The 16,175-nt window shown below is 36.4% G+C and overlaps 1 protein-coding gene across 5 annotated transcripts in view; it reads left to right on the top strand.

Moving 5' to 3' along the window:
• The window catches only part of HMCN1 (hemicentin 1), a 450,903-nt gene that overhangs the window by 177,004 nt on the left and 257,724 nt on the right, over positions 1–16,175 (top strand). For all 5 annotated transcript variants that reach the window (XM_058539863.1, XM_058539864.1, XM_058539862.1 and 2 more), the window contains exons 7-11: positions 4,040–4,160; positions 5,107–5,370; positions 6,628–6,772; positions 10,142–10,263; positions 15,111–15,386. In XM_058539863.1, coding sequence (XP_058395846.1) covers positions 4,040–4,160; positions 5,107–5,370; positions 6,628–6,772; positions 10,142–10,263; positions 15,111–15,386 — 928 coding nt within the window. The remainder of the gene's footprint in view (positions 1–4,039; positions 4,161–5,106; positions 5,371–6,627; positions 6,773–10,141; positions 10,264–15,110; positions 15,387–16,175) is intronic.

The raw sequence follows: 16,175 nt of genomic DNA, 5'->3' as shown, positions 1-16,175 counted from the left end.
GAGATAATCATGAGAAATGCATGGGGTAGCCATAGAGGTCGGTTTCTAGAGCCTCATCGAGTTCACATCCCAGCTCTGCCACCTGCTGTATCTGTGACTTTGAGCAAATGACTTAACCTCTCTGATCTGTAAAACGAGGATAATAATAGTGCTATTTCTTTTGTAAAGATTAAAGGTGATAATTTTTGTAAAAGATTTAGCCTGTTGTACAGAATGCATTTTGTATGTGTTTATACTTTTTTCTCCTTTTTACATTTACTGGTTCATTTTACCATCATTATACATAAAACCTTTTTGTTCCTATTACACTAATATTTGAAAAAGGGAGCTTGGCTAATAAATAGACTAAAATAATAGCTTACTTGAAAAAGACAGACTAAAATAATAAACTATTGGCACTTTCTTATGAAGAAATTTAATGTGATGATTTGTGTTCCTAAAATATTGTCCAAATATTGAAGCAATTTTTTAAGAGAATGATATATGCATGTGGGAGTATCAGAGGTCATTTTAAACTAAATTAGTTTAAATTTTTTAAATTATATTTTTAAACCATAATTTTGCTATATTTGTGATGTTGTTTGCTCCCATTGCCCTGATTAATCCAAACTTGGATATAGTTGTGCATAAAAACTGACTCACTTGGAAATATTTTTTACTTACAAACCCTTTTAATTCTATGTAGACATTCCTACTGTTTACGTATAATCTAGAAACATAAAATTAAAATATTTTGTTATTTAATTTACTATCCTTTGTATTTTTAGCGTTGCTCAGAGAATAGTAAACCTACATCCTTACTTCTACATACTTTGTTAATTAGTGAGGTATTTTAAGGATAAAAATTAATTTATTTTACAATAATTTTATAGAAGTTATAAGAAGCTCCCTATTTATCCATTTTGCTTTATTTCTAATGTATTATTTAGCAACAGTGTATGCCATATTTTCAAACACTTGGGTAATTTCTAATTTTCTCACTTCAATAGTAAGCACCACTCTTGCAACAGACTCTTTGTCACTTGGTTTGTGCACAGAACACTTGGCAGATGACTAGCACTTGTCGGCAGTCATTTGGCAAATTATGTGTCATATTTGCCTTTGGTGGCCTCAATGGCTGTGAGCAGCAAGGCAGCTAGCAATAATATATGATGTCAGTGAATAAATATAAATCAACTCATCATAATAATTGACCCTTCTAATTGTCCTCACATGAAATCAGTAGGCAATAGTGTCTTCAGTAAAGCTTTACATGATCTAAAGCAGTTGAAATTAGACTTAGCAAGGTTTTATATCCTTTAGGACATCAATCCTAATTAAACACTGTGTAGTTTCCCTGTAGGAAATCCCCAATTTAAAATTGGAGGACAATCCATAGTTTCCTTTTTTCTTTGTCTGTTACGTGGAATGCACAACATTTTCCTTCAGAAGTAATGGAATAAGTGGTGGTACTGAGACCTCTATACTAACACATACAATCCTTTGTAACCCTTATGAAAGTGAGCTGTAGTCATTAATAGTGTCATTTATGCTTAAAATACATCAACACTGTTTTCGTGATGTGGTTTTTTTCTTTTCCCTCACTTTCACTTTTCTTTCCTTTGAGTTCTTGCAGGTTCTGCTCAATGAGGAATAAATATGGTAGCAACAGGGACGTATCTCCTCATCTTTCCTCTCTTCACTGCCAAATAATGAGCCACAGTGATTTAGGGAATACTCTGTAGATCACAGGGTTTTGGAGGTTGCATGTCTTTAATCATGGTGTGGCTTAATCTGGCTGTTCACCAGACTAAAATTATATATGTATTTCTAGTGCATTCTGTCATCGCTATGCTACCTAAATATGTGCTGCTCAGTGTTGAGATTGAGATCCATATTTGGTGCTCTGGTTATCATCTGAATGTTTTTCTCTCACTCCCATCTCTCACTTCTACTTAAATGTTGCTATCATGTAGTCATTTTATTTTGAGACAGAATCTCAGTGATCCATATAATAAAATAATGGTGAACTCTTGTTCATAAGCCTTAGGTGGTTTTTAAAATGCAGATTCCTAGACTCTGCGGACCAGCAATTCTGATTCAGTAAATCTGGGCTGGAGTTCAGCAGTCTGCATTTTTAACAAACAACCCAAGTGATTTTGTGTAGGTGTAGATATTGGTAGTCCTCAGATCATATTTTGAGAGCTACTGAGGTAGAGGCTAACCCTGACTTACCTTGCCCTCAGGAGCACTGTGGTGAAGATCCCAGAGCCTACCTTTTTTTTTTGGTGAGGAAGATTGGCCCTGAGCTAACACTGATTGCCAGTCTTCCTCTTTTTTTACTTGAGGAAGATTGTTGCTGAGCTAACATCTATGCCCATCTTCCTCTATTTTTTGTATGTGGGACGCTGCCACAGCATGGCTTGATGAGCAGTGTGTAGGTCCACACCCGAGATCGGAACCCGCGAACCCTGGGCTGCCGAAGCGGAGCATGCGAACTTAACCACTATGCTGCCGGGCCGGCCCTGCAGAGCCTGACCTTTTGATTAAAACCCCACCTCTGCAGTTAGGAAACCTTGTGAACTTGGACAAGCGATTTAACAACTTGGTGCCTCAATCTCCTTGTCTGTACATGGTGGTGATAATGATGACATATATCTGAGAGGATTGTAATGAGGATTAAATAAGCCAATGTATTTGAAGAGTCTGGGCTTGGGAAGTGCCCAGTAAACATTAGTGTTATTATTTTATCCCGTGGCCCTAATCCAAGTTGCTTACTTATGCGCATTTGAGTCAGTTCCATGCTTAGTTATCATTCAATATTTAGCCCAGCCATCTTCTCTTTTAGGAGGTTTTAGCAGAACTACAGGCTAGTCTATGCTCCTTTTATGTATTTCTATGCTCCTTTTATGTATTTCTTTTTTTTTTAAATAATTTTATTTGTTTATTTTTTCCCCCAAAGCCCCAGTAGATAGTTGTATGTCATAGCTGCACATCCTTCTAGTTGCTGTATGTGGGACACGGCCTCAGCACGGCCGGAGAAGCGGTGCGTTGGTGCGCACCCGGGATCTGAACCAGGGCCACCAGTAGTGGAGCTTGTGCACTTAACCGCTAAGCCATGGGGCCAGCCCTCCTTTTATGTATTTCTATCACTGCATCATGTTAAAGATTTCTGTTTCTCCATCTGTCTCCCTCACTGGCTATGAGCTCTTAGAGGATGAGGACCAGGTTTTACTCATACTGTGCCTCGACACTCGATTAGGACACTCCCGACCTGAGGGTGCCAGTCAGCTGGGATCTGGATAATGGTCAGCTCTCCTGCTTGTCCTGGCTGTATCTTCCCAGAGGCAAAGAAAAAGGAAACATTTTCCAGAATGAAACCTGGATGGTGTTTAGGGGAGAACATTCATTCATTTTGTCCATATTTGCTGAACATCTGCCGTGTGAACCATAGTGAACAAAGCAAATCCATGTTCTCGTGGAGCTTTTACAGATTTACTTCAGATCTATTCGCTAGTGACTAAAAACCTAAATCTTTTATCATTGGGTATGCGGTATATTACTGAATTGTATTTTATTTATTTATTTATTTATTTTTATTTTTTTTTGTGTGAGGAAGATCAGCCCTGAGCTAACATCTACCAATCCTCCTCTTTTTGCTGAGGAAGACTGGCCCTGGGCCAACATCTGTACCCATCTTCCTCCACTTTACATGAGACGCCACAACAGCATGGCCTGACAAGCGGTTCGTTGGTGCGCGCCCGGGATCTGAACCGGTGAACCCCGAGCCACTATAGCGGAGCGCGCACACTTAACCGCTTGTGCCACCAGGCTGGCCCCCTGAATTGTGTTTTAGAGCAGTCCCCTGGGATATGTATTATAAAACTTGCATTTAAGATATATTGCATCATAGTTAAGTTCAGAACACCCAAATCTGAGCCTCAGTTATTGGTCATCAATCCTAATGCAACAGTCTATAATTTCCCACACTAATTAGTGTTTAGTGTGACTAACATCTTGGATCAACTGCTGATGAGACTTGTCATTAAACATTTTTCAGACTTCTAGCAGTGGAAGGCACTCTGTTCGCATCACTGGCCTCAGTACGATTGATTTCCGAGCTGGTTTTTCCCGAAAGCCCACCCTGGACTTCAAAAAAACAGTCAATAGACCGGTGCAAGGTTTGTATGTGCATGTTACTTAAACTGGCATAGTAGATATCCAAGTGCAAACTATTTCACAGACTGTCTGTGATTTTATAGTTTTGTAATATTCCACAAAATTGGGAAACATAGCGTCTTTACTTTAAACATGAGTGCACTCTTGACCTAGTCACTTTTTCTCAAAGTGTAGTCCCAAGACCAGTGATACTGAAATTATTCAGGGAGCTTATCAAAAGTTAAGATTCCTGGGCCCCACCCCACGTCTCCTGAATTAGAACCACAGAAGGCGGGGCCCAGGAATATGCCCTTTAACGAGCACCCCAATTGATTCCTAAATTTACTGAGCTTTGAAAACTACTGACCCAGATCTTGAAACTTTCTCTTGCTGACGTTTATAAATTACCTTGTTGTCAAGGTGAATATGTGGATTGTGTTTATGTAAATAGCTAAAAAATTAAAGACACCATGTGTCATTGTATGTTCAAAGATGAAATTATTGCCAATTTTTAAAGCTTGTTCTTCCTCTTATTTTATTCATGCATGATTATTTATAGTTTTATAGCTAAAAAGAAAGTTCAATCCTATTGTGACTCTAAATTTCTTTTTTTGTGGTTGTTGCTTACTTATTTTTATTGTTGTAGTTACTGGAAGGATACAAATAGTGAATCTTTAAAAATATTCGTGTAATCAAGCATAGTATAACACAATATCACAATTCTAATTTTTCTACGTATAAATGTAGTTAAAATACTATAAAAATAATTAGGATTTCCTAAGTTTCTCTGATCATGAATAAACTGTCTTTTATGTAGAAAAATTCTACAATTAGGCGACAATTTGTATGATGGAGTGTAGTATTCATACTTATGGTACTAGTTATCTGTTATTATAATGCAAAACCTTATTTGACATATAACCTCAATTGCATGTTACTTGTAAATAATGGCAAATCTTTCTCCTGTAGGAGTACCTACCTATGTGCTGCTGAATACTTCTGGAATTTCCGTCCCAGCTAAAGTAGATCGTCTTGAACTTCTGAGTATCTCGGGCAGTTCTCTTAAGACTATTCCTGTTAAATATTACCCAGATCGAAAACCTTATGGCATATGGAATATTTCTGACTTTATACCACCAAATGAAGCTTTCTTTCTCAAAGTAACAGGCTATGATAAGGACGATTATCTCTTCCAGAGGGTATCAAGTGTTTCCTTCTCCAGTATCATCCCAGGTGAGACATCATTTTATTCGATGCTGGGGTGTCGATAGCTTAAGGGGGTGTTGTGGTCCTATAAGTAAAGAATGGACTATAAAGTCAAAAATAATATCCTCACAGTACTACTGAATTACCAAATTGATGGGCATTTACACTTAGGTAACACAATTTTTCTTAATTGTATAAATAAAGCACATCCAAAGTTTCATGTTAAGTCTCCCTGATTGTAGATCTGAAAATTTTGACTACTTCAATCAAAGTGAGAACTGCGCCTGGGAAATTCCTGTGCTCTTGCTGCCCCTAAAACAGCCTGGCACATGTGTTTGATGTTTGATGAAGCTATCAAAATTGGCTAAACAGGCTAAATTTTTATAAACGATTGTCAGAAAACTTCTACTTTGTGAACAGTAGTTCATTGTAAACAACCGGTGATGATTCTGCCTTTAAACGTTGGTTAGTTAGTTAATTAGTAAGCTAGTTACTTATATATTTGCTACATATAGAGATGAGATCACAGATTAGGGATTATTTGGAGGTATAAGGTAGCATTTCAGTTTGTCTATAATTGAGCTATTTCTCAAGGCTGATGACTGAACTCAGATCAAAACTTTAGAACTGTGGCTGGAACCATGGACAGAAGAATATATCTAAGGATTGTTTCTAATATTGTACTATTGGATGGAGGGACAATAATTTATCATCAATACATAAGGTTGTGATTTGGGAATTTCAGGAACAGCTCTACAGCTATTGTTTAATAGTTGAGAATGGTGAGAATAGAACCAACCTCCATGTTTCCTCATATACAGTATTCAAAGTTAGTTGTCTTAGCCCCTAAATTGAATACCCCAAAATTTATTGAGTTCTTAAAAATCAGTTTTTCCATTCCTTTTGGAAAAACAATCACTCTATGAATTCAATTCTAAGAAATGTGGATTCTTTTCATATATTTACATTTTTAAAATCGAAATGCCTTCTACGATTGATGTAATGTAATTATTTGGTAGCTTTTTGCTCTATCTTGGTGGTACAAAAAATGTATCTTAAAATCAACGGAGTTTTAGATTCAATGAATACTTTATTAAGGTGTCCATGGAGATATCAGAAATTAATAAGCTTTGATTAAAGATGTTTAAAGTGATTTTTAGAGATTTAGATAAACTGGAATGCATAGGATTTACTGGAATAATTTAAGTATGAAGCTTTTGAATGGGTTAACAAGAAGTACCCAATATCATCGTGACCTTCTTGCTCATGTTCTTTTTTTCCTAGATGCTCCCAAAGTTGCAATGCCCAAGAAAACCCCAGGATACTACCTGCAGCCAGGCCAAATTTCCTGCTCTGTTGAGAGTCTTCTGCCCTTTACCTTGAGCTTTGTCAGAAATGGAGTTACGCTTGGAGTAGACCAGTACTTAAAGTGTGTAAATATTTTTATTAGTAATAATATATAGCATTAAACATCTAAATACAATGATACATACTTATTTTAATGTACTTTTTCTTTGGAAATTCTCATTTCTTTGCTCCATTGTCTTGGAATATAGCAGTGAACAAAACAGACGCAGGTCTGTGTCCTTGTGGAGTTTATATTGTAATGGAGGAAGATAGAAAACAGATATAATAGGATATAATATGTTAATATAATCAATGCAAGAATACTTTCAAGGGTTGATTCAGGTTTTATAGAATCTGAGTTTTATATAACTTGACAGTTCTTTATTAAGACAAAGAATACATAATTATGAATACAAAGTTGCCAAACCTTGGAAGGGGCCTTGTAAATGAAAGGCCTCAAAACTTAAACATTATTGGCTTCAGGGTAAACATGTCTCTGACTCTGATTTAAGTGTTATGATAAGTGGATCTGATAAGTGCTAGGGTAAATGTAGAGCAGGTTAATTGGGGCGAGTAATGCTGGTAGGTGGGTGGGGTACATGTGTTTTTGGCCAAGTTGCAATTTTAAAATTCAGGATAAGGGGCATTTGAGCAAAGACCTGAACATGATGAGAGAGATGGTCATGCAGATATCCAGGGAAGAGCGTTCACACACCAGGAACAGCAAGTGCAAAAGCACAAAGGTAGGAGTGGACTGGGCATGTAGGAAAGAAAGAGAGGGAAGAAGCCAGTGGGCTAGAGCACAGTGAGCCAGGAGAAGGGTAGAAATGAGGCCAGGGAGAAGTGGGGTGTCCTGGGGGTGGGGCGACAGGTGGCGCAGAAGAGTGTGTGGCTACTGCATATAACAATCAGTGGGTGAGATTTTCTTATGAAGATGGGTGAATTTTTTAGACAAATATAAGTAATCTAATGATAAAAATTAAGTAGACCTTGAAAACTGGGGGATGATTTCTGGAAAATGTTTTTTTAACTTACCATGAAACAAACTACATTTTGGGAAAAACTCCAGGAATTATTTTATAAAACTTTTATGCTGTTAAGTCAATATTAACATAAATACCTTCTGTAAGATGTTAAATATTTGACAGTATTAGCTTATACAGTTTGTTTATGGGGGTCATTTTAAGCAAAAGTGATGGCAAGAATGTTCATTACAACTTTAGAAAATTTTCCTTTATTTAAAGATTGAACTGTATTATTTCGTATGACTTTTTTTTTTGCATAGTATATCTTGATGATTTACTTAGCTGCGTGCTTAATAACCAGCAACATAACTGACCATGATATCAAATGCTGAAGCTACATAACTGACTGATGAAATCAAATAATTCTGCTTTGTGTTTAAATAGTCAAATTTTTTCAAAGACACTTGAGATTCTTTATAAACATTCATTCATTAAGTCCACACAATTCCTGGGAGGTAAGCCACAAGAATTCTTTCTCTCATTTTTCCAGCTCTGTGGCCCGGAGATGTGACATGTCTTGCTGACAAATGTTAAACTCTTTGGATGTGAGAGGCTAGGGACAAAATTAGGCTTGGGTGGTGAGGAACTGATACTGTAATCCTGATTCACTTGCATGTCTCTGCCCTGGATTTCCTAATAACTTGAGACATGTGACTTAATCTTTGTTATGTTAGTCGCTATGGTCACTAGGGGATGTAAGAGATAATTGGTTTGCATTAGCAGCAGCATTCTATTTGACATGTTCTTTCCCCTATTCGAAAGGCCATCCCTTCAAAACTTTATGGTGGCCATGTAGTTTTAATGTCAACTGAGAAGCCTACATGAAAAAAATAGAATTAGTTTCATGTAGCATTTCATAAACAAGAGAGGAACAAGTATAACTGTAAAGAATATTCTTCAGCAGTCTTTACACTGGTTATGTGCATTTGAGCAAATTCCTTGTCCTTCCTGGATCTCAACTTTCCTATTTTTAAAATAAGGGACTTGAGACTAGAAGAATTGTCACTTTCTGCTCTAAAATTTCCATGTGTCTAAGTTTTTGATGACTCCTAATATATGCTTGACTCTGAGGTAGGCACTGCAGAAGACATGAAAGACTGTATGTATTTGAAACTCTTACTTTGCTGGAACCTACCGGTACCTCCTAGACAATGACATGTATAACCTTGGGCGTAGCATATTGCTGTTAAGCATTCAAGATATGGATTAGGTGATCAGTATAGCTTAGAGTGAAGTCATATCCTGTTTTCTTCTGATTGTGACAGTAAGGACCACTGGCACCTAGTGCGTACACAATATGCGCTATTGGGAAGGAAACAACATTTACTGAAGCAAATATTCTCAGTTACTAAAATACATAGAACAATGACCTTGCTTATTTTCTCACTTTTCTGATGATCGGCACCTGTGCCTTGACTTTCTCTTACAAACTCTATGTTAGTGCTAAATACGTATCAAGAGCTCAGTAAGTTGTTTGATTCTGGGTATGGTTTGTTGGGGTGGTGAGAGATCTGGAGTCATTACTGTGAGGTGTTAATCTTACACCACTTCCAGACTTCAGTTGAAGGTATCTTGACTCTGCAATGGGTTTTTCATTGCATCTGTGTCTTGAATGTTTAAAAGGTTATAAATAGCTATGGATGATTGTGAGAAAAATTATGAAAATATTTATGACATTTCAATCATATTTTAAAATAATAAGATGATGCCTGTTTTGTAGATTATTGGAATCTTTTAAATAAGGATTAAATATCTGGTGCTAAGACATTTCCAAAAGTGAGAAACAATTTGAACAGTGTTAGCGGTCCAAGTGTAAATATTTGTTAAATGAATGAATACATAATATAGCAAAGATTTTTTTTTTTACCTAAATAACATTTGACTACAAAACTAATAATTTTTTTCTTTTCTCATTGTATACATAGATTGAACCAGATATGGTATATAGCCTTATGTGGAGCTTATATATAAGAAAGTGAAAGAGAATTTATCCTTTTGGAATCAAAAAGTCTCTTTTCTACCTTCAAACTTGTGAATTACCTGGCTGGATTGCTTTGGCTAATAACCCCACTGGACATGACCCAACACCAGAAATGATAGGGGAAGGAGAGAGAATTTATGGAGTGTTTCTGTGTTAGCTCTTTCTCTTACATTTTGACATACCCAGAAAATGTTTCCCTAAGGAAATTTACAATGTCTCTAACTTATTGTCTTTGTTGTATCTTTTGCTCAGAGTGCAGAAGCTTAACTTTCTAATTAAAATACTAAAGTTGTGTGATTTTAAGCTATAAAAAACTTTGCAGTTTAATTTATTTTCTTTACATTGTTCTTTTGAGTGAATACTGCAAAACAAATAGTGAAATCACTGCTTTCAACTTGGTCTTGTTTTTATTGTAATTAAAAAGATTTCTATTTTCTTACCCTAGAGAGTCTGCCAGTGTGAACTGGGATATTGAAAAGGTCACTTTATCTGATGAAGGCTCCTACGAGTGCATTGCTGTCAGCAGTGCAGGGACTGGAAGGGCACAGACGTTTTTCGATGTGTCAGGTAATCATCACTAATTGCTTTGCAGTTGCCTGAGTATTAACGTAGCTATGGAAATGGGATGTTTGCTAATCCTGGCTTCACTGCATATTAGCTGTGTAGCCTTCTTTGGGCCAGTCACTTAAGGACTCAATGCCTTGGTTTCCCTAACTATAAGATGAGGGTAGTATATGTAAAGCACTAGAAGAGAGCCTGGCACATAGAAATACTTAATAGACATTAGCTATTATTATTATTATCATCATCATCATCATTATTATTATAGGAGCTTAATAAATATTTTTTGAAAGGGCCATATAGCATTTTCCTTTGAGAAAATAAAATTTAAGAAAAAGGAGGAATCTATTCTGTTAATAACAAGGTTAAACTTTCCCTTTCCCACATTCATAATGAGCGGAGTGCTTTTATGAAGGATTCTGACATCTAAATTGAAGACAATAATGAAAGTGATCATGTATAAGAAGCACAGGACCTCAATGGCTGCAATATTGGTATTAAGAAGGGCAGAAGACTTGCTAATTATTTGACATTTAAATGGTATGTTTCCTATGAATAAATGGGAGGCAAAGCTCAGATTATTTTATAAGGTAGAAAATATTTGAGTGAAAAAGATCATTTTTTCCTTTAATCTCCCAGAATTCTTAGGAAACAAAAAAGACTACTATATAGAATTAATGGTCGGGATTTAAGTCATGTACTCAGCATATACCTAGAATTTATTGGAAACTCTGTTTCGAATGAATTATTTTCTACCTGCCTTTTAGATCAGTCTTGCTGTGTGTTTAATAGTCATCCTATTCTGACCTAAATGTAGCCCCTGAGTTTACAACAATGTCTGTACCTGCATTTAGTATTGATCTACATTTTCTTGAGACAATTTAAGACAAAAGAAGCTTTATAATTGTAGAACTTTTTAGAAGTCTAGGATTTATGTTTGTTATCAACAAGTCCAAGCCGAATTTTAAAATGGAAGCGTGCGTGTTCTTGTAGTAAATTATTTGTATTTTCTTATTCTTAGAAAAATAAAGTTTCTCTTCTGAAACAATTTAGCAAGTTGACATGCATCATAAACTATTCATTTTTTCATCTCCAATAATTATGAAAAGCATTGGAATTGTGTCAACATTCCTCAGCTTCTGGGAAAACAAACACTTGAGCACTTGAGTTTTTTTCCGAGCAATATTAATTAAGAGAAGGACAACAGGGAAGGAGGTTTAAGTGAGTTCATTCAGGCATCTTGCATAAATAACTGAGAAGTGCCAGCAAGAACTTGCGAACTGACTTAAGAATTTGACTCTGTGGTGTCAGTAACTTCCGTACGTGTGTTCTACACCTGCCCTTCCAGTATTCATCTTTGCCAGCTAAGCAGTGGTATCACTAGGAAATTGTACTGTGCCCAAGCCAGTTTTCAGGAATTGTGCCCCACTCAGTCAATTATGAAAGAAGGGCAGAAGCATTGATGGTATGGCAGTGACTGTAACAGCAGATGTAGCAAGCAAGTGCCCCTTTGGACTTGAAAGAGTGGCCATTTTTTTCTGGGCTGACTTTTGCTTGACCTATCAGCCTCAAACCTCCACCCGCTTCTGAATCTCCCTTAGCCTAGGCTGAGGTCTCAGCTTATCCACCCTGCGGTAACTGCTTACTGGCACGTTGGAATCAGGTGCGAATTTACAGGATAGTTACAGCTTATATTTTGGGCCAGAGTGTTAGGAAACAAGGCTTTATTGGATCATGATATTTTTGTATTACCGTGGGTATTATTTTTTGAAGTCAAAGAGCACCCAAAAGCAGTTTAAAGAAAAGCTAAAGTTCTACCAGTAGGTCACCTCTATTTTTTTTCATCATTTTATTCTAGCTGACATGTTTAAGGATTTTCAGTTCATTGGAAATATTGGTTATTGATTGTTTTAAATGCAAAATGGGTATAAAAAACACTATACTTGTCTTTTATTGCATATAAACATATAGAAACTAGTGAATAAAACTGAAGAAGCAGGAAAAAATTCTTTTCAAATGATATTTGGTAGTTTAGTCTTATAACCAGGTTATATTAATTGTCTCTACTGAATTTCTTTATTAACACAATGCCCCTCCCCCAACACACACACACACACACACACACACACTCTCTCTCTCTCTCTCTCTCTCTCTCTCTCTCCCCCCTAAAATCCTGTTTAAGTCAAGTGCTGAATAGAGAACACTTGTCAAGAGCATGTCAGTGACAGGCAATCTTAAATTATAATTACAGGATACTCTTTTAGAACAGGATAAGACTTGGAAATAATATTACACCACCTCATCATTTTATAGCTAAAAAAACTGAAGCCCAGAGGAGGCAAGTGACCCCTTTATAATCAGATGAGTACGTAGTGAGAAGTAGATTCCTGGCCTCCTGGTTCTCAGTCCAGTGATCTTCGCCTAATGTTACAAGGCCTGTGCTTGTCATTCTTCCTCTCTTAGTTTTAAGGTTCTGTCTCTGGTTCCCTAATCTTAGCCTCAGTTGTTCTTTCACTTAGGAAGGCTGCCTCTCAAACTCCCAGGACCAAGCTATTTCTGGTGATTTGTTATCTTAGCCTCTTGCAAACTGCTGTAATTCTCTTTCATCATCTCCTCATCACCACCAAATTTATTTATGTATTCATAAGCATTTCAATGTACTTAACATTGATTATCTCTAGATATTTATGCAGTGGTGGATTTGTAGGTCATATTTTAAATCTTATCTGTCCCTATATGTTATTAGAAAGTTGGCATTTTACCTATTTGTATTTATATTTGAAGAGGAGATAGACTCAGAGGCAGAGTTTGTATGCTAGTTCGTTATTGGGGAGTTTTCTAGGCAAAAGCACCTGTAAGGGAGTGAGCCAAGTGGAAGGAGTTAAATTGTGATGTAGTCACAACAGGGGACTCAGCTGATCCCACAGGGAGCTCTGGAGCTGAGATGGCTCTGAATTGAGGCAAGAGGGCTGGGCCTTTGTTTCCTCAATAAGTTGTCACTGGAAGTGGGCTGCACTGGAAAGGGGGCCTAACCCTGAGTGTGTTTAGCTCCGTTGGCTGGGAGCTATGGGTAGCTAATAGGCTTAGCAGCTGGGAAATGAGTGCCTTGGTCCTTAAGGGGAATCTAGGCTGGTACCCAGCATCCCCTCCATGCCCATAATATGGGATTTTACATTTTCTAAAAATCTCATAAAACCCCTGTCTAGTTGAAGAAGTGGCTTAAAAAGAACGAAAAAGAATACCACATAAAACATCTTGTGGTCTTCAGAAAGATTTTGGTAGAGCATGAACATGTACACGCAATAATCACTTCCAGGTGTTTGGTGGTCTATATCATCTTATATGTTAGAATCATAGAACTTTAGTGCTAGAAGGGATCTTTAAGATAACCTAATTTAATCATCTCATTTATCAGATAGAGAAACAAACACAGTGAGTAAATTGGCTTATCTAAGGTCACACAATAGTTAGGGGTAGAACTAGACAGCCTATGTTTGCCAGATTCAGCGAATAAAAACATAGGATGTCCAGTTAAATTTGAATTTTGTATAAGTGTGTCTCAAGTATTTCATGAGACATACTTATACCAAAATATTATTTGATGTTCATCTGAAATCCAAATTTAACAAAGCATTCTGTATTTTATCTGTCAAACTTAGTCATACTCCAATCAGAACTTCCTAACATTGTCATGTACTCTTCCCACTTGATTCACTAGCTATTTTTATTTAAGAGATTTTAAAAACATAGCAGAGTGATAAAATTTATTTTTTTTATAATTTAAAATAGCATATACTCCTCTAAAAATGTTTGGAAAACAGGGATAAATATAAAGGAAAATCTGGAAAATATACACATTTCTAGCACTCAGAGATAACTACTGTGGTTTTGCCATATTGCTTCCAGGTTTTACTCTAGGTTTATGATATTCGTCTGCACTTATATACAGTATTAAATAAAGAAGGATAAAGTGTGAATATCTGATACCTTTTCATATTTAAACTAAGACAGACACATGGGTTTCCGGCTAGCATAGCTCACCACAGTTTTTATTGCTGTGTTATTGCTCAAAAACGGCTTGCTATAGCAGATCATGTTAAAGCATTTGGGCAGAGTGAGCTTTAGAGGAACATTTAGGTTTATTCTCAAACTTAACCAGAGCAATATGTGATTCTGTCTAGAAACCTGGGTTAAATATTTAACTAGTAAGCGGCTCTTGACTACATCTGAAATGTGCATGCATTACTCAATGCCTTCGTGTACATGGCTCTATCTGTATAATTTTATTAAGGGTCTATCCCTACTGTTAACTTGACCTTCTTAAATCAAAACATTCCCCATCTCTGCTGGGGGGACATTCATCTTACTCTGCTGTTGTACTGCGTCTTCTCAATGAGACTGTAACCCGCCTTAAAGCCAGTGCTGCTGTGTCTTTGCCATATCTACCATACTTTACGTGCTATTTTCTTTAAAACACTAAATATTTTTAAATTTAAAAAAATCCATAAATGCTGCTTTCTTCAAAACACAAGTCAAAATTTGACTCATTTCACAATCCTAAATCAATCTAGTCATATCCTTTTACCATGCCTTTTTGATTCTCACGTCTATAATTTATAGACTTAGATTTGAGTATACTTTAGTATGTGTACGTGCACTACTTTTTAAAGCATCTTTCAGCTAGATGATCATTTTCTTGGAGTGATAGACATATATATTAATAAATGAGTTCTGTTGTACTGTATCTTTCCCACTAGATACTCAATACATACTCATTAACTTTTGAAGCCACGTGCATAAGTGAGCAAAATGACTTCTGGGTCTCTTGATTTGAATCTTCTCATTTCACACAGAGCCGCCTCCAGTCATCCAAGTGCCTAATAATGTTACAGTCACTCCTGGAGAAAGAGCAGTTTTGACATGTCTTGTCATCAGTGCAGTGGCTTATAATCTAACCTGGCAGAGGAATGACAGAGATGTCAGACTGGCAGACCCAGCAAGAATGAGGATCTTGGCTAACCTCTCGTTGGAGCTGAGGAGTGTGAAATCCAATGATGCTGGAGAGTATCCTTGTGTGGTTTCCAATGAAGGAGGATCATCAGCTGCATCAGTTTTCCTCACAGTGCAAGGTACTGTGCTGATGGTGACTTCTGAGTTAACAGTATCTTTCTCTCTTCCTCCTTCCATCTCCATTCCCTTAAGTTGTCTATCAAGAAGTGACGGTATCTACCCAAACAATTACAGTTTTGAATGATAGAATGCTTATGGATCTTGAGTGGTCTCAAGTTGTCTCAGCAGGAAACTAAAACATCACTAACAAATAGGTGACTTTAAAGCGAACACAACTATTTCTGGTAGTTGAAGGCTTTTATTTTAAGAGAATATAAATAGAAATTGTCTCTGGATGATTCAATAGTTTTAAATTCTCCAACCTATCATATAGTTTTTTAAGAAAATTATAATTGCTTTAACAATTGGTTCAAAAAATTCCTTCCCAATTTGAGTATAATATTATTTGCATATATAATATTTACTTTTATTGTTTTAATTAAGGTTTAAGATGTTTCTCATCTTGGTGAAATTTTATTGAAACTTAAGCACAGTGGTTTTTACCTTATTTATCTTGCACACACACACAAAGAGTGCTTATTGAAAATAAACTAATGGTAAGCCAATCTTGAATTATGTCTACATAAACTAAATATTCAGCTAACTGAAAACAAATGTACATATTAACAATGTGGTTTAATGGCTACTAAATATGTGTATTATTCAGGATCATCAAATGGAGATCAGAAACTGTTCCAAAGTGTCTCTTTCAGTAGAATCATATTTGGCTTCTAAATGTCTATAGACCAGTTGGGAGTCTTAATGTAATGAGCAGATTACTGTTGGCAGTTTTTCACCGTTAAGCTGAA

Source organism: Diceros bicornis, chromosome 4, assembly GCF_020826845.1.
Source record: "Diceros bicornis minor isolate mBicDic1 chromosome 4, mDicBic1.mat.cur, whole genome shotgun sequence".
Taxonomy (NCBI): Eukaryota; Metazoa; Chordata; class Mammalia; order Perissodactyla; family Rhinocerotidae; genus Diceros; species Diceros bicornis.
Note: the sequence above shows the minus strand (reverse complement) of the source record. Positions and strands in the feature narration are given on the sequence as shown.